Source organism: Orcinus orca, chromosome 16, assembly GCF_937001465.1.
Source record: "Orcinus orca chromosome 16, mOrcOrc1.1, whole genome shotgun sequence".
In the NCBI taxonomy this organism is placed as follows: Eukaryota; Metazoa; Chordata; class Mammalia; order Artiodactyla; family Delphinidae; genus Orcinus; species Orcinus orca.
The window spans coordinates 78,766,443-78,786,652 of record NC_064574.1 but is presented as its reverse complement, the minus strand read 5'-3'; the positions used below and the strand labels follow the sequence as shown (position 1 = coordinate 78,786,652).

The window sequence follows — 20,210 nt, the reverse complement described above, 5'->3', positions numbered from 1 at the left end:
CTCCAAAATAAGACTTCAAAACATGGACAGGGAATTCCCTAGTGGTCCAGTGGTTAGGACTCCAAAGCTTCCACTGCTGGTGGCACAGGTTCGATCCCTGATTCGGGAACTAAGATCCTGCATGTCACGTGGCACAGCTATTTAAAAAAAAAAAGGCAAAACATTATAGACAGACTAACAAAACACTAGAGCTGCCATGTATTAGAATATGGAAATGAGCTAAGATAGCTGATTTCGTGTTAGATGACAGTTATTTTATCATCCAAGTGCCTTGTAAATCATTCCTCCAAGTCATTAGGCCTACAAAATATTCACCCCTAAACTCAACGGTCAGTTGCATTTTTCTCCTCAATGAACAGAATGGAACTTCTTAAAGAAATGAATTCACTAGCCATGTACATATTATACCTATGCTAAACATCACAGGATATAAAATGAATAAGATAGCTTTTAATCTCAAGTAATTTATATTCTAAGGTTCTACAAGACCACAAGCACACCCCCATCATCACGCTAGGCCCTACTCAGATAACACTCCAAAATTCTACATTTCTAAATAATTTTCCTCTTTCCCACCTAAGCTCTCCTAGTTGGTCCTTTCCTAAAACTATTACTCACAACTTGCTTCCTCTCTCCAGACCTCATCTCTCTCTATAGTAGTTGTATTCAGCAGCCTAGCATAACATTAAATTCTACAAAAACCAAAGAAAAAAATTTTAACCTATTGCTTTTGGTTCCCATTTCAATGTACTTGCTGCCAAAGTAAGCTCAAACCCACTGCCTCTGGGACAGGCAGATCACATGTGATCAACTCTGATGTTCGATGCATTATTTTATTTATCTTTTTTAAGATTTTTTTTTTGATGTGGACCAGTTTTAGAGTCTTTATTGAATTTGTCACAATATTGCTTCTGCTATATGTTTTGGTTTTTGGCTCTGAGGCATGTGGGATCTTAGCTCCCTGACTAGGGATTGAACTTGCACCCCCTGCACTGGAAAGCAAATTCTTAACCAGTGGACCGCCAGGGAAGTCCCCACTGCATTATTTTAAATTTCCTTTAGATCAGGAAAGAATCCAAAGCACTCTTTTATGGTCTACTTATCCATACCTTTACTATATTCTGTCCTGGCTGAGATGCCAAAAGTTCTTTGAGAAAACCAATTTTATAAAAAGGAAAAATAAACATACATAAACTCAAAAGATAAAATCAGTGAAATGTCAAATAGTATTGGGGAATAAGAAATTATTGTTTAAGGTATGCAAAATACATTAAAAGACAAGTGTATGCTCTGAATTTATAGACTGGTATCTTACATGACTCAATTTCTCTAAGTAGAATCACTGCCTTCTTACAGCAGTTTAGTGTAAACAAGCTTGCACTTCTAGTCTCTATCAGAATTACAGCCAAAATTCATTAAGTTAATATTTTAAGTCCTCATTAGAAAATTTCAGAGTAGCCAATTTCTTCAGAAATTGCTTTTCAAGATATAATAAATTCTTAAAACAAAACAAACAAACAAAAAAAGATATAAATTCCTGGAATTCTAAGTCTCTGGCTCCTACAGAAAGTGTGGATCAGCTTTTTTGTTCTAATAAAACCCAAAGACCTTTTTAACCATAAATTATACTCAGTCTTTCTTTCATGTTACTCACATATTTGAATCACTGAACTAAAATACATAAAAGACAACTGTAAAATTTAAAAAGAAGAAAATATTTAGGACTCAAATGATCCAAGAGTCTAAAACCTATTTAGAGATGATCTTATATACAATTTTCATACAGTAAAGACAGTAAGTTCCTGTTATAACCACCGAAAGCTGTATCACAGTTCCAAAACTCTACAGCAATAAAACGAAAACAAATTAAAATTTCCCCTCAGTAAATAAAAAAATTTAAGAAAAAGTTTAGGTTTACTAAATAGTTCTATGGAAATTTTAGTCCTGATCTAGAAAAAGTCAACTAATCCCTAAATTTGTCTTTTTACACAAATGATAAAAATTTAAAGAGCCTAATGGAAGATAATGCTGTGACATAAATCACAGCAAGATCTTTTTTGACCCACCTCCTAGAGTAATGAAAATAAAAACAAAAATAAACAAATGGGACCTAATTAAACTTAAAAGCTTTTGCATAGCAAAAGGAAACCATAAACAAGACGAAAAGACAGCCCTCAGAATGGGAGAAAATATTTGCAAACGCAGCAACAGACAAAGGACTAATCTCCAAAATATACAAACAGCTCATGGAGCTCAATATCCAAAAAACAAACAACCCAATTAAACAATGGGTGGAAGACCTAAATAGACATTTCACCAAAGAAGACATACAGATTGCAAAGAGGCACATGAAAAGATGCTCAACATCACTGACTGTTAGAGAAATGCGAATCAAAACTACAATGAGGTATCACCTCACACCAGTCACAATGGCCATCACCAAAAAATCTATAAACAATAAACGCTGGAGAGGGTGTGGAGAAAACGGAACACTTTTTTTTTTTGTGGTACGCGGGCCTCTTACTGTTGTGGCCTCTCCCGTTGCGGAGCACAGGCTCCGGACGCGCAGGCTCAGCAGCCATGGCTCACGGCCCTAGCCGCTCCATGGCATGTGGGATCTTCCCAGACCGGGGCACGAACCCGTGTCCCCTGCATCGGCAGGCGGACTCTCAACCACTGCGCCACCAGGGAAGCCCAAACGGAACACTTTTGCACTGTTGGTGGGAATGTAAATTGATACAGACACTGTGGAAAACAGTATGGAGGTTCCTTAAAAAAACTAAGAACAGAACTACCAAAATGACCCAGCAATCCCACTACTGGGCATATACCCTGAGAAAACCATAATTCAAAAGGACACATGTACCCCAATGTTCATTACAGTACTATTTACGATAGCCAGGACATGGAAACAACCTAAATGTCCAACAACAGATGAATGGATAAAGAAGACGTGAGTACACATATACAATGGAATATTACTCAGCCATAAAAAGGAACGAAATTGGGTCATTTGCAGAGATGTGGATGGACCTAGAGTCTGTCATACAGAGTGAAGTAAGCCAGAAAGAGAAAAACAAATATTGTATATTAATGCATATATGTGGAATCTAGAAAAATTCTAGGTACAGATGAACCTATTTGCAGGGCAGGAAAAGAGATGTGGACGTAGAGAATGGACATGTGGACACGGGGGGAAGGGGAGGGTGGGATGAACTGGGAGATTAGGTTTGACATAAATACACTACCATGTGTAAAACAGCTAGTGGGAACCTGCTGTATAGCACAGGGAGCTCAGCCTGGTACTCTGTGACAACCTAGATGGGTGGGATGGCGGGTGGGAGGTCCAAGAGGGAGGGGATATAGGTATACATATAGCTGATTCACTTCACTGTAGCAGCAGAAACTAACAAAACACTGTAAAGCCAATTATACTCCAATAAAAATAAAAATAATAAAAAAAAGAAAAAGTTTAGGTTTACTAAATAGTGTTCCATGGAAATTTTAGTCCTGATCTAGAAAAAGTCAACTAATCCCTAAATTTTTCTTTTTACACAAATGTTAAAAATTTAAAGAGCATAATGGAAGATAATGCCTGATCGTGCTGGTCTAGAATAAGAAAACATGCTAATGCTAAACTACGGTTGGAGGTCTTTACCAATGTTTGAAGAAATAAAATTATTTCTCAATATACTTTTGTTAACGATATCAACATAAGGTAATTGAAGTAATTTAGTTGTATGACTCAGTTGTAAGATAGCCTTAGTTTTTCATAATTACAAGAAAGAGATGAAAATATATATATACCATACAACTTTATAAGAATATTCTGAAAATCAAATGAGATAATTAAAGGAAAAATAATAGAAGTGCTAGATTTTCTACTAATCTGTCATACAAAGCAATACTTAGTCCTTTTCAAGGCTGAAAATATATTTGATCTTATCTCACATACAAAATCAGTTTTCATTTTTAGTAATCAATTTGCAAAAATAATTTTTTTAATACCATACCTCATTCCAAGAAAGATCTGAGACAAAAAGGCACATGCATGTAATTTGTTTCTTTGTTTTAATTATGCAACCATAGTAAAATAAGTCAAATTAGAAGAGGAGATATTCAGTGTGGCCTCTTCCCTACCAACCCCATAATCACAACCTATATGAAATAGATATACGTGAAAACTTTGAATTCATTATCTGAAGTTAGAGTTCAAAATCTACTGTAACCATCAGAGGAAATAAATTCATTCAATAGTGTTCCATCCTGCTGTCCAAAACTTAAGTGACCTTACCTTGTATGGATCAAGCAGAAAGTCACTGAACTTGCTAGGCAAGGAATATTTCTTCACTAATTCATCTTCTACCACCCAAGGTGCATTTTCACCAGTACCAGCCCGTAATGCATTATGCCGTATAAAGTATCGAAGTATCTCCTTATTTGGTGGGCGTTCTGTACGAATCAAGCTGTCTGCTGGCACATTACTGATGATCTAGGTTAACAAATAGAAATAGTTAACTCACTACTGGGGTAAAAAGCAATTAACCAATGAGAACAAAGATTTATATTCTCTCTGGAAAACTCATCATTACACCTATAAAATAGGTTATATACTAGATAGAAGAAGAATAATTTTCAGAGACAGAATGTTAAAGATATCTGTAGGCAATGTGTCAATATGTATCAAAGTCCTAAAAATGGGTATATCTGTTGAACCAACAGTTCCTCTTGTTAAGAATTTAGAAGTAAATGGAGGGACTTCCCTAGTGGTCTAGCAGTTAAGACTCCATGCTGCCAATGCAGGGGGCTCAGGTTCAATCCTTGGTCAGGGAACTAGATCCCGCCTGCTGTAACAAAGAGCCTGCATGCCACAGCTAAATATCCCACACGAGGCAACGAAGATCGTGCATGCTGCAACTAAGACCCGGTGCAGCTAAATAAATAAATTAATAAATAAATTTTTTTGAAAAAGAAGTAAATGGAAAGTCATCATCAATCGCTTATAAAAGGAAGGGGGAAAAGGAAGGGAATACTACATAAAGGTACATCAATAAGGGATTCATTTTTCTTTTATTTATTTGTTGTTTATTTATTTTTGGCTGCACTGGGTCTTCGCTGCTGTGCACGGGCTTTCTCTAGTTGCGGCGAGCGGGGTCTACTCTTCATTGCAGTGCACGGGCTTCTCATTGCAGTGGCTTCTCTTGCGGAGTACAGGCTCTAGGCGCGGAGGCTTCAGTAGTTGTGGCTTGCGGGCTCTAGAGTGCAGGCTCAGCAGTTGTGGCGCACGGGCTTAGTTGCTCTGTGGCATGTGGGATCTTCCCAGACCAGGGCTCGAACCCGTGTCCCCTGCCATTGGCAGGTGGATTCCTAACTGCTGCGCCACCAGGGAGGTCCCAGCAATGATGTTTTAACTAGCCACCTTGCTGAACGGGAGCTAAGAAACTTAGTGAAAAATTGTATTTAACACACAATTTTCAAATATAAAGAAATCCTAACAATCCAGTAATGTCTTCAGGTCACTAACTATAAAACAAATGAGTCAAAATGAAATAAGACTTGTCAGCATTCTGACGTGGGAAAAAAACAACACTCTAAAGAGGCAAGAGATCCAGGTTATAATCCTTCCTAATCTCATTTATTAAATTAGGAACTTTGATAGAATTATTTAATTTCTCAGGCCATAGCTGTTTCTTCTATATAACAGTTAGACATGAAGACAAATGTGCAACTGCCTTCCACACCTAGCCGCCCTCCTGCTTCTTTCTAATGATGAGATCTTAGACATATAGGAATAAAAGTACCCAAAAGCAACATGGCATATTTCATGAAATCTAGAATGCTATTAATGAAAGACACATTATGTACCACAAAGAAAAGAATTCTTGCCAATTGATATTGAGATATATCCTGATTCCAGCAGATACAAACTACTATATATAAAATAGATAAACAACAAGGTCCTACTGTATAGCAAAGGGAATTATATTCAATATCTTGTAATAAACTATAATGGAAATGAATATGAAAAAGAATATACATATATATATGTATAACTGAATCACTCTGCTGTACACCAGAAACTAACACAATATTGTAAATCAACTATACTTCAATTTAAAAAAAAAAGATACATATCCTTATTCTGGAAATATAAAAATATGAAAGTTGAACATCTCAGAATCAATAAAACATAGTACTAAGTTATTTAAAGGGTATTCACCATTTTAGATTATTAGCTTCAGATGCCTTGAAAAAGCACTGGTTAGAGTTAACTCACTTTCTGAGTTTAATTATATTACAAATTGCTCTGCTTTTAACTGGGAAGAGCTATTTCCTCAGGAAGCCCATAACCACTGGAAACAGAGTCTTATTTTTTCAAATAACTAAGTTTGAAGCTCAAATGTAAACTACTCTCACACCCTAATAATTCCTATTAAAAAGGAAAAAGCATGCTATCTCCTAGGAAAGACAATACAGTTTAAAGTCATAATTACAAAGACCAGAAAACCACTCAGAATTTGTTGTAGAAACATTTACATTTTTCTTTAGCACATTTTCTACGAGAAAACGAGCCCTTTGATATTTTCTTAAACAACATCTACTACATGTAAGAGGTTTAATATAAAGTGCCAACTAACCTTATCTTCATTTTGTAGTTTCACATCATATTTGTGAGGCAGAAATTTTGGAGGTGCCCATTTCCTCTCTCCTTTCTTTAATGAAGTAGGAAGTTTTCGTGGAGATCTACGTGCTCTGTCATCTAATCAAATCAATAGAAAATTAGTGAAAAAAATAATTCTTTTAATTCTATCCACTCAGTAATCTTCCTGAACAGCTACTCTGCAACCAAGCACTGAGTGATGGGGCCCTAAGGTAAATCATAAGGTCCTTACTTCAAGTAGCTAAAGTCTATGGGAGGAGTCAACAATAATTACAATACAATGGGTAAATACTATAATAGAGATTGGTATAGAAAAATACTAGATTAGAGAGAAAAATTCTCAAAAAGAGAGAAGCAATGTCTAATTTAGTCTGGAAGATAGGCAGGGAAGACGCAGAAAGAATATGACTTGTTCAGAGACTGCAAATAATGAGATACAGGTGAATATGATCTACAGTACAATTAAAAAAATCAGACTACAGAGGTAAGTAGGGGCTTATAAATTATAACGAACCTTGTATACCATTCATATAGGCTGGAATTTGTCTTACGGACACTAGGGAAACAAAGGATTTTTGATCTAACTAACTAGATGTACATTTTGGAAAGAGCACTAGTGTGAAAAAATGAAGAAAAAGAAAAAGCACTTTCAGCAGTTAGAAAATGAATAAAATGGGAAGGTGAGACTGAAGAAAGGGAATCATAAGATATAATCTTAAACATCTGGATTAATGTATCAGAATGGTGAAGGAAAGAGTCAAGAAGACAGACTTGGTAACCAACTAGATGTGGGAATGTTAAAGGTTTCTAAGTTTTCTGCCTTAGAAATCAAGTAGATGATGATGTAGTGAAAAATAAAAAGGCAAAAAAAATAAATAAAAATAAAAAGGCAGAACAAAAACCATATGAAAAAAATCTAAGGAATGGCAGTGGGGAAAAAGAAAATAAAAAAAGAAAAGTAGTTAGAGAAATAGGAGACTGTGCTATCAAATAAACTAAAAGATTTGAGAGTGACCAACAGTGTTAAATGTAAAAGAAAAGTAAAATGGACTAAGAAGAAATCAGTGGATTTGGCAATTAGGGGTCACCCATAACCTTATTAGGAACAGTTTTAGGACTAAAGAGGCAGAAGTTAGACTATAATAGCATAAGGAATAAACTGATGGTCAGAAAGTGGAGACAACATTCTCAAGAACTTTGGCTTGAATGAGTAAGACAGAAATAGAACAACAGGATCAAGGGAGGGTATGTTTTTGTTTTTAGAAAATGGAACTTCATTTATAAGTTGAGAAGAACCATTAGAGAGAGGGTTAAAAACACTGTAGAGTAGAATAATAAGAGTTAACGCAATCCTTGAGAAAGCAGGAAGGAATGGAATTCAAAGCACAAGTATCTTGACCAAGAGGAAGGACAGACAGATCCCTTCTGAGATGAAGGAAGAACACAGACATTCGTAACAGTGAGGTTAAAAACACAAAACTGAAAAGTTCCTGCCTAATACATTTTTCCCCCCATAAAGTAGAAGGAAGGTTACCTTGTGAGAAAACATTTTGTATACTGGAATTTGTCTCTCATATTTCTATGTAAATTCTAATCAGTTTTCCCCCTGAAAACATTCAGAGTACATCATAACATTCTTTAGCCTGCCTACCATTCTTTCCACATACTAGCAATAACATTATATCCCAAAATTAAAACCTAAACTAAGGCATATAACACCCTAAAAAAGAAGCCAAAGCCTAAAACTAGGGGTTCCTAGTACACGTTTAAGGCATAAAACTAACAACTGTAACACATCATTGGTATTCCAATGATCTGGTTCTAGAAGAAGTGTTAGAAGACATATCATCAGTCAACACCTAACCAACACACTTATCAACCTCAAGTCTTGGGAATTATAAGTAATATACATGTTAGAAAACTTCAGTATCAAAAAGAAGGAAAAGAGAAACTGAAAAACATAGACGTTAGCATTCAAAATGCAGAGTGGAAAACAAAACTGAAGCATCAACAACTGGGGCAGACCAGTCTCAGAAGTTTCCTCGGGACTAGATAAGAACATTCCTTTAAAACCATCTGCACATATCCAAAACATCTGGAGAGACAAAGAATAGAATGGAAGACATACAGCATAACATTCTAATGAAATGTTCTAATTCAAACTTTGTAATAGTTAAATAATGAGGTAAAATTTGATCCTCTAACAATCATGGGGAAGGGGATCAATATACATGACTACTTGAGTACTCATATTTGTGGAGACAGAAGACACCTATCCCAGTCAAATTCCTTACTGACACAGATTTAAAAAAAAAAAAAGATGACCTCAGAGGACGATTTATTTTTCCAATGGGCAATGTCTCAGTTCTTCAACTTTCAAAACATTACATTATGTCTCCAAGTCCCTAAAAATTACTTTCAGATATCATAGTGTTTCAGAATTCTGGCAGCTCCCATCTGAGACAAATTTGAGTTACAAAATACAGATAAAAGGAAGTATCTCAAAACTGTCACACTGGCTTGCAACGTGAAGAGAAACAGAGATTAGAATTTATCCCTCATACTCTGATCACACCCCTTCCACACATATACATAATTCCAACTTAAAGAGAAAAGGCAGGCAAACTTACTTTCCCATCTTGGGTAGCTAGGTATGTGCACATAGATTTCCAAGCAACTAGAGGAAATGACTTCCCAATTGTCTTAATTGTGTAGGGAGATTTAAATCTTGATTCACTTTGTAGGTATTTTAGTTGTTTTCCGAATCATAAACAGACAAAATCATGTCTATATAGCAACAAACCCAATTACAAATTTAATTGCTAGAGAACTCAAAAAGATTTGCGCATAATATGAGTTGCATAACTCATTAAGGAAAGCTACTATCATACGTACTAATACTCTCTCTCCTTCCTTCATCCTCTTTCACAATTGCCTCCTTCTTCTGATGGTCCTGAGCGATTTGGCTAGAATTCTCTTTGTCACTTGAGGGAGAATCACAGGCACCATCAGATTTCTTCTCAGTGGCCTCTTCATCCACTTTCTCCAAAGGATGAATCTTCACAATCCTCACCTTTAGCATTTTTTCCTTCCCAACCTATAAGGGAGATAGGAGAAAGAATCAAAGATAATAATTAAGGGGACTTGCCTGGTGATCCAGTGGCTAAGACTCCACGCTCCCAATGCAGGGGGCCTAGGTTCAACCCCTGGTCAGGGAACTAGATCCCACATGCTGCACCTGCATGCCGTAACTAAGACCCAGTTCAGCCAAATAAATAAATAAATATTAAGAAAAAAAGATATTAAGAACTAGAAACCTAAAGGTAACATTTAGAATATATTATCCAATACACATTCCACCTCACCTGACAAAAGTCACTGAAACTCTAAAGTAGTCAAGCACAGTGATTTTTTTCAACTTTATTTCTCAGATCTCCAGGTTGAAATATGACATCTTAAAAAATAAAATGATCACAATCTAGTTCATAATTCACGTACCAATATACTAATGCCAAAGGGCAACTACTGCACAAACCTGAGAAATGTGTAAATAAAGTTCAAGAATTTCCATTTTCTAAAAAAAAATATATATGGATATTCAATTCTCCAGAACATCTGTTGAAAAGACTATCTTTTCTTCACTTAATTACCTTTCACCTCTATCAAAAATCAGCACAGAGAGAGAGAGAGAGAGAGAGGGGGAGAGAGAGAGAGAGAGAGAGAGAGAGAGAGAGAGAGAGTGTGTGTGTGTGCGCGCGCGCACGCGCGCGCTCACACCTATTTCCAGATGCTACTCTGTTCCACTGATCTACTGGTCTATCTTTATACCAATTTCACACGGTCTTAATACTTTACAATAAGGCTCAAAATCAGACAGCATTAGGACTCTAACTTTGCTGTTCTTTTTCAAAGTTGTTCTGGCTAGGTTTTTTGCATTACAATCAGCTTGGCAATCCCTACAAACAAGCTGCTGGGATTTTACTATTAATTGTGTTGAATCTATACGTCTATTTGGGAAGAACTGACATCTTAACAATATTTAGTTTTCTGACCAATGAACAAAGTCTACCTCTCCATCATTTAAGGCCTTCTTTAATTTCCCTAAGCAATGTTTTATAGTTTTGTGTATAGGTCTTACACATCTTTTGTCAGATTTACTCCCAGAGTATTCCAGATTTTTTGATGTTACTATAAATGGTATTGAATTTTTAAATTTCAATTTCCAACTGTTTGCTGCTAACACATAGAAATACAAATTGGTTTTTTGTATAGTGGGCCCTTCATTTCCACGGGTTCCATACCTGTGGATTCAACCAACCACATATCGAAAATATTAAAAAAAAAAAAAAAGAAAGAAAAAGAAATTCCAAAAAGCGAAATATGAATTTGCTTCACACTGGCAACTATTTACACAGCATTTACATGTGTATTAGGTATTATAAGTAATCTACAGGTAATTTAACATATACTGCAGGATGTGCATAGGTTAAATGCAAACACTACACCATTTTATATAAGGGGCTTGAGCATCTGCAGATTTTGGTATCCACAGGGTCCTGGAACCAATCCTCCACGGATACCAAGGGATGACTGTATTTATCTTGTATCCTGCTACCTTGCTAAACTCACTTATTAGTTCTAGTACCTTATATGGTAGATTCCATGAGATTTTCTACATAGACAATCGTGCTGTCTGCAATTTTACTTCTTCCTTTCCAATTTGGATGCCTTTTACTTCTTTTTCTGACTAGAACCCCCAGTACAATATTAAGTAGAGTAGGAAAGCAGACATTCAGTCTTTTATCATTAGGTATGATGTTAGCTGTAGATTGTTATTCTGTAAATACTATTTATCAGGTTGAAGAAGTTTCTATTTGCAGTTATCTGGGAGTTTTTGTTAGGAATTTGGGTTTTGTCGAATGTATTTTGTGTGTAAATTGAGATGATCGTATGGTTTATCAGTAAGGAGAATTAGAAATTTAAAACCTTGCATTCTTAGGCTAAACCCCACTTAGTCATGATGTATTATCCTTTTAACATAATGTTGGATTTCACTTGCTAAAATTTTTATTAGAACTTTTATATCTAGGTTCACAAGAGAGCTTTGTGAACATACTTTTTTTCTTAGTCTGTGGCTTTTTCTTGTGCTTATACGGTTTCCGTATCAGGGTAATGCTGACCTCATAAAATGATTTGTTAAGAATTCCCTCCTCTTCTATTTTCTGAAATAACATATAGAATTGGTATTATTTCTTCCTTAAATGTTTGGTAGAATTCACCAGTGACAACATCTGGGCCTGAAGTTTTCTTTGTGGGATGATTTTCATTACAAATTCAATTTATTTAATAGATAAAGGGCCATTAAAGGTTTCTATTTCTTCTTCAGTCAGTTTTGGTAGTTTGTGTCTTTCAAGGAATGTTTTCATTTAAATTGTCAGATTTATTGGCTTAAAGGTGTTAATAATATTCCCTTATTCTTTCAATATCTGTAGGCTCTGTTGGGATATCACCTAATTCTTCATATTGGTTAATTCGTGTCTTCTTTTTTTTTTAACCTGAGTTTGCCTACAGGTTTATTAATTTTATTGATCTTCTCAAATTACCAGCTTTTGGTTTCACTGATTTCCTCTATGGTTTTCCTGTTTTCTATTTTATTGATTTTGCTCTGATTTTTACTAATTCCTTTCTTCTTCTGTTTCCTTTGGGTTCTTTTTCTTATTTCTCAAGGTAAAAGCCAAGGTCAATGATGTGAGACCTTTCTTTTTTTCTCAGAGATGTTTAGTATTATACATTTCTCCTAAACACTACTGTAAGCAGTATCTCACAAATTCTAATATACTGTATTTTCATTCAGTTCAAAATATTATCTAATTTCCCTTTTGATTTCTTCTTTAATCTATGAGTAAGTTAAAGTTGTGTTATTTAGTTTCCAATTATTTGCAGAGTTTCCAGATATCTGTTATTGATTTAATTCCATTCTGGTCAGAGTATATACTTTGTATGATTTGAACCCTTGTAAGTTTACTGACTTTTTTTATGGCCCAGACTATGGTCTACCATCATAAACTATGCACTTGAAAGGAATGTGTATTCTGCAGTTATTAGGTGGAATGTTTTATAAATGACAATTAGGTCAAGTTGGTTGATAATGTTATTCAGGTTTTCTATATTCTGGCTGACTTTTTGTCTACTCTTTCTACCAGTTATTGAGAAAAGGGGAGGGGGCTGAAATCTCCATCTATAATTTTGACTTGTCTATTTCTTTTGGTAGTTCTATTTTTGCTTCATGTACTCTGAAGCTCTCATTAGTAAATACATAAACATTAAGGACTGCTATGCCCTCTTAATAAACTGATCCCTTTGTCATTATGAAATGCTTCTTTATTCATGGTAATATTCTCTGTCCTGAAACCTACTTTGTCTGACACTTATATAGCCATACCAGATTTCTTTTGACTAATGCTAGGATGGTATCTTTTTTCCACCCTTTTCATATTATTCTATTTGTATCTTTCTTATAGGCAGCAGATAGTCGCGTGTTGCTTTCTTATCCAATCTGACAATCTCTACCTTTTAAGTGAAGTTTTTAGAACATTTATATTACACATAATTACAGATATGGTTAGGTACTTTCTTTCCATTTGGCTTATCAAAACTAAAAACTTGGGCTTCCCTGGTGGCGCAGTGGTTGAGAGTCCGCCTGCCGATGCAGGGGACACGGGTTCGTGCCCGGGTCCGGGAAGATCCCACGTGCCGCGGAGCCGCTGGGCCCGTGAGCCATGGCCGCTGAGCCTGCGTGTCCGGAGCCTGTGCTCCGCAATGGAAGAGGCCACAGCAGTGAGAGGCCCGTGTACCGCAAAAAAAAAAAAAAAACTAAAAATTTGTGCTCTTCAAAAAACACTGTTAAGAGAGTAAAAACACAAGCCCTAGATTGGGAGAAAAAGCAAAAACACATATCTAATAAAGGATATGTATGCAGAATATATAAATAAGTCTCACAACTTAAAAACAAGAAAATAAACAATTTAAATTTAAACTAAATTTTTTTTTTTTTTTTTTTTTTTTTGCGGTACGCAGGCCTCGCACTGTCGTGGCCTCTCCCGTTGCAGAGCACAGGCTCCGGACGCGCAGGCTCAGCGGCCATGGCTCACGGGCCCAGCCGCTCCGCGGCATGTGGGATCCTCCCGGACCGGGGCACAAACCGTGTCCCCAGCATCGGCAGGCAGACTCTCAACCACTGCGCCACCACGGAAGCCCTAAACTAAATTTTTAAATGGACAAAGATCTGAACAGACACTTCACCAAAGAAAATACAAATAGAAGGATAACAACAAGCACATAAGGTGCTCAACATTATTAGTTATCAAAAGAGTAAATACTCAAGAATAAAAACCCTAGTCAAAGTCCACTGTATTCAATAATGCCAAAGCATTTACCAAAATAGCAGTGAATGAGCAGCTCCAGATTCTTGTCAAAATTTGGCATTATTTTGACTTTTTCTTATTTACTAATCTGATGAGTATAAAATGATCTCACTACGGTTTCAGTTTGATTTCCTAGATTACTAATGAATGTAAACATCTTTTCATATGTTTATGGACACGCCTATCTCCCTAATCTCTCTCCCCCCCTTCCTGGAACTCTTCCTCTTCCACCTTGCAGATGTGTGCAGAGTATCTTCCTTTTGCCACTCCATATCTGTCTCCAGTCTTCTCTGCCTTGCTCTGTGCTTAAACAGGCTGATCTTTATGAACTACATCAAAGGGCTCCCTTGCCCTCTAGATTTTGGTGAGTTCCACCCATGGGAAGCATAAGCAGAAAATCATATGGTATATTCATTCCCCTGTCTCCCTAGCAGGTTGGTTACTTCTCACTACCAAAGTACTTTTCTACAATTACATTACTCTCTCCTAGTTCCTGTATCCACTCCCTCCCCTCATTTACTTGGGGTTTAGAAGTAGTAAAGCCTCTCCACTATTGACAGCCATGAGGTACTTTAACCTTGTTAGTTTTCCTTGACCTAGATCAGACTGCTGTCTGCTGTCTGTAGTTCCTTTATTAAACTCAATTTGATTACACTATATGAATATGCCATCTGTTTCCTGCCAGGACACTGAATGATACAGTGTGTGATTAAAACCCAATGATGATTCCACAGACAATTACAAAATTTTAAAAAAGTAGCTAGGAGATACAAGGAGTCAAAGTAAATTAAAGAAAGAACAAGGACTTTGGAGCCAGATAGACACAGACTTACTGGCTATTGTTGGGCTACCTAGGCCATTCCCCTCCTCCTCTTCTCTTGCCAGCCTGTCTCTTTTGAGGCTTTATAAAAAAGGTAGTATTCACTTTCTCAGCCCCCCTGCAGCTGATGGATTATGTAAGCCATGGTCTAGGCAATAACATGTAAAGATAAAAGGGGACAGGAGGGGGACTTCCCTGGTGGTCCAGTGGGTAAGACTCTGCACTCCCAATGCAGGAGGCCCGGGTTCGATCCCTGGTCGGGGAACTAGATCCCACATGCATGCTGCCAACTAAGAGTTCGCATGCCGCAACTAAGAAGCCCGCATGCCACAACAAAGGTCCTGCATGCCGCAAATAAGACCCAGCGCAGCCAAAATAAATAAATATTTTTTTAAAAAAAGGGGGGGGACAGGAGGAATATGCTTCTGGTAAAGATTTTCTTACTGTGCTTAGATATTTGATCACTCTGAATTGCGAGTGAGCAAACAATTGTGCTCACAGTCACAATTTCACAACCAAGAGGCAACAAAGCTAAGGACAAAACCAAACACACTGAGAAAAGCGGAGCAGAAAGGCAGAGAGATGGAGTTTAAGTCCTTGACAATATTATTCAGCCTCTATACCAAACTTGGAATTGCCTGCCTCTAAGACTTATTATGCGAGATAATCAAATGTCTTCATTGGTTAAGCCGATGCTACTCAAAATGTTGTCCCCAGAGGGTTCGTATCATCACATCCTGGAGCTTGTTAGAACTGCAAACTTTCAGGCCCTACCCTAGACCTTTTGAATCAAGCTCTCAGGGGATGGGGCCCAAGAATGTACATTCAGTAATCCTCTAAGTGATTTTATTTAGGCTAAAGTTTGAGAAGTCCAGGCCACTGTCAGTCAGCCATTTCATTACATACAGATGAAATCACTAGTACTAACTAGTACGTTATATAAACCTGAACAAGCTACTTAAACATCTGCGCCTGTTTACCACCTCACTTTTCTGTGCAGATTCTGTAACACATTATGTAAAGCAACTAGCCCAGTATCCAGTACATACAGAAATTCAACAAATGTTAGTTCCCTTCCGCCCTGAATCTTACTTAAGTTTTCAAAGGATTATATAGGGATTGCTTTAGTGTTACGTAAACAGTTTACCTAACTACTTTAGTAAATCCTTTAGTAATAGTAATAGCTATCTTACCTATTTACTTCAGTAATAGTTATCCTTTAGTAATGGGCTGGAAAATTTAAAAATTTAAATAGAAAAACAAAACAGTCAACTCAATCACTGTTGCAGGGAAATGAAATCTTTTGCCTATAGATTCCATAGATTTGGACTAAAAATATCTAAAGGTCTTTTAAACAAAGTATGAAAAAAATGACAAAACAAACAAGGCCAATACAGCATCAAGTTATCAAAAAGGGACAAAACAGGGAAAACAACGTTGCAATGATACAGTCTAACAATTATTGTAATAGTCAACATTCCCAATAACAAACGTGGTTCTAAAATTTGGTGATTAGGGACTTCCTTGGTGGCGCAGTGGTTGGGAATCCACCTGTCAACACAGAGGACATGGGTTCGAGCCCTGGTCTGGGAGGATCCCACACACCGCGGAGCAGCTGAGCCTGTGCGCCACAACTACTGAGCCTGTGCTCTAGAGCCCACGAGCTACAACTATTGAAGCCCGTGCTCCACAGCAAGAGAAGCCACCGCAATGAGAAGCCCTCGCACCACAACGAAGAGTAGCCCCCGCTCGCCGCAACTAGAGAAAGCCCGCCTGCAGCAACGAAAACCCAACACATTAAAAAAAAAAAAAAAAAAAATTGGTGATTAAAATATTTGATATTAAGTGGACTTCAAATGTAATGTATATTTTTACTCACAAAGAAATATATTCTATAATCTATGTTGGAAGCTCCAATCCTGACATTTGGTGAGTCAAATCACATTAAAAAAATAAATAAAAATAGGCACTCACCTCAAAATCACACTCTTCTCCCACAGCATATTTGGTCATGATCTCCAACCAAGCAGTATCTACTAACTTTTCTAAGGAGGCTGTGTTATGGTGAACCATTTCCAGAACAAGTTTCTCATACCAGGCAGGGAACTCTTCCTTCAAACTAAACAAACATGTCATCAGTTACCAAGAAAATGCAGGAGAGTCTATCCGGAGAGTTACTCAGATCAATGCAAAAAGCTCTTTAGCAAATACATGCAAGGCACTGGAGGATACAAAGATTAAAACCTATGTGGTATACAGAATAAAGAAAGAACTTTTAAATAGCTTTGTCTAACTGACCTGTCCATGTTAATTTTCTCATCTATAAAATGAAAATAATAAGCACATCATTAGTAAGGTTGAACATTTTCCCATTCGTTTTTGCAGTTGACTTCCCTTTTCAGGTATGAATTCTTTATACACATCCTTTGCGCAATTTTTGGTTGGGAGACCATAACTTAATTATTATGTCTCAATCAATAAAAATGCATTCCTTCATTTAGTTCTCACAATACCTTGTGAGGGGTCTAGAATTTTCATTTTACAGATAAGAAAAATAAATCATGAATGGTTAATATGTTGGAACCATGATTTGAACTCCTTGCAAAGTGAAACAATGATGTACCACTTTTCATTTATTAAACTAGCAAAAAAGAACATTAATTATCACACCCTGATAGGAGCAAGTGAATGGTGCAAAATAGCACACATACTCTGCCAAAAGCCCACGTTTCACCTCTTTTGGAAAGCAGTTTGACAACAGTTAGGAGAACTGTCATAGGTACACAAAGATATTCACTGCTGGATTCTTGATGACAGCAGAAAATGTGAAGCAACCTAAATGGAGAGTTGTTAGATATCCAATTCTGACCAGATAGTTTAACATATGTGTTACAGGGCAAAAGGAAGGATCAGGCATGAGAATATTCATACAGATGCAAGTAGCAGGTTTATTATCATACTACAATATTCTCAATCACTCTCTGTGCTGTTCATAACAAATGTTCCTCCAACTGCGGCTTAAAAGCTCTTATCATACTCCGTTCACAATTAACCTACCAAGTTATCTGCTATTCCCCTCATGATCAATAACCTTCAAGTCTCCCTGCCTTTGTTAAGACTGTTACCTTTGTCCTCTCCCCACTGTCTTCCCTCCCAGCTTAATCACCCTTCCAACATGTCCTCAGACTTCCTTAATTCCACGAGGCCTTTCCTGGCCCCTATAAATTCACTGTCTCTTTCCATTAAGCCTCCCAGTCACTCAGGCTTAAAGCTTCATTGTCTGTGGTTATTTCTGGGGAGTGAAGTTGGACAATGATGTTCAGACTCTTTTACTAACTCTGTATTGTTTACATTCTTATAACAAGTATGCATTTCTTTTATAATCAGAAAAAAGTATTTCTACTTTGAATAAAAATTATAAAACCTCACTGTCTTTTTCAACAATTTCTCCCATTACTCCTTATATTCTATTAGCTATCAAATCACATAAAACATTCCCTACTTGTGTTCTTCAGAACTTCCCTCTGTTGTAATGGGATCTAAGGTCGAATAAGTTTAAAACCCATAAGACTAAACCAAGCTAGAGTTTCCTTACTACAGTCTTCTGAAAATCTTTAATGTGTATTATGACTTCTCAAGAACAAAGTTTGTAGTGGTTTTCCAAAATTATGACCAAACCCCCCTTTTCAGAATGTAAATCCATCTCATTCTTTCTATTCCCAATAATGCCATGATTCCCGACCCGAATACTCCTAGCTAGATTACACAGACTTCCCACCTGCCTCTTCCCTCTCTAACTCATCTTGCACACCGCTTCCAGATTAATCTTCTCAAAGCACAACCCCAATCATCAAAACTGTCATATGTGCCTCTGCTGTTCAAAAAGCATTGCTGTCCTCACACTGGTCACTGAAGTAAATACATGAATAGCTGAGACAGAGACCACATGGCCCACAAACCCTAAAATATTTACTAACTGGCACTTTACAGTAAAGGTAGGCCAACCCTGAGTCTAGTATACTAAATGGGGCATATACATAAATAACAATAATCCAAAACAGAACTATGTCAGTGACCCAAGCAAAGAAGAAACAGGCACCAGGTTAACAGACTTCACTAATTATTAATCAGTGATGCAACCATTACTAGACCCCAGGTCTCAACTGAAGGTTGTGTTCTGTTACACAGGCAAAAGAGCAGAATGGTATTAATTACTAAACTGTATGCTCTCTGCTTATATACTATCAAGAGAAGTCAATGAGAAGTCCACAGAAAAAGTTTCTACTCCGAATTTCTAAAAGAGTACTGTTTTTTTATAGTAGCTAGAAATGGAGTATAACCTTTAAAATTTGTGAATCACTATAATGTACTCCTGTAACATATAATACTGTATATCAAATACACTTAAATTAAAAAAAAACCACTAAAAAAAAAGAGTACTGTTTTATCATCCTTAGTTTCTACTTACCTTCTGCATGCTTCTACTGCCTAAATTCTGAGTGTTTTTTTTGAGAGACTACCCAGACAAATAGGCCCTTTGAAAACAGACAGAATTTTTAAGACACCTCATTCAACCACCCCACTCAGATAAACTGTCTTCAAACTGTGTACTTATTTTTGATAGCTGCTTTAAATACTATCTTAAATTTCAAATGACCACAAAATAAAGAAAACTTTCTGCTAATTTGCTGCCTCCATATTACTTCTAGATTATACCAGCTTCCTTTGCTTAGAACCACATTTCCAGAGTATTTACAAGGTAAAAGTATACAGCAAGAACACTCAAAAGCCTAGTAAATATCTAAATAAGTGTACACACAACTATATATTCCACATACTGTTACTTGCAAAATGACAACAGGCAAGACACCAGTACATTATACTAACGTAATGTATTCCAATTTATGCCCCATAAATTTAAATACAAATATTGTTTCATGGTTAATATTCCCTCTTTCCTAATAACATGAAGATAGCGCTAGAAGGGCAGTGCTTCTACTACTTACAGTTCAGCAACTTCCTGTTCCTCCTCCCAGGCCTCTTTGTGTGTTAGCTGACTGCTTCCAGTACTCTTACACGTCCAAATGCGCTCACTGTATCTTTCCAAGCGGGCTTCATACTCTCTGTTAGCAGTGGCTCAGGAACACAATATTCAAGCAACAGAGACAACTAATCCACAAAATACTTACCATATATGGGAAAAAAACTACAGTATACTTTCTATAATGTACAGCATAAGATAAAACTGAAATCAGAATTTTCAATTGGCAAATCCAAACAAGATGATTAACACTAAAGTATGGTT

The 20,210-nt window shown here is 36.7% G+C and overlaps 1 protein-coding gene across 2 annotated transcripts in view; it reads right to left on the bottom strand.

The window, feature by feature from the left end:
* The window catches only part of BAZ1B (bromodomain adjacent to zinc finger domain 1B), a 66,596-nt gene that overhangs the window by 37,267 nt on the left and 9,119 nt on the right, over nt 1–20,210 (bottom strand). For both annotated transcript variants that reach the window (XM_033426351.2, XM_033426349.2), the window contains exons 2-6: nt 19,912–20,028; nt 16,880–17,024; nt 9,557–9,758; nt 6,639–6,760; nt 4,295–4,492 (exon numbers count right to left, since the gene is read on the bottom strand). In XM_033426351.2, coding sequence (XP_033282242.1) covers nt 4,295–4,492; nt 6,639–6,760; nt 9,557–9,758; nt 16,880–17,024; nt 19,912–20,028 — 784 coding nt within the window. The remainder of the gene's footprint in view (nt 1–4,294; nt 4,493–6,638; nt 6,761–9,556; nt 9,759–16,879; nt 17,025–19,911; nt 20,029–20,210) is intronic.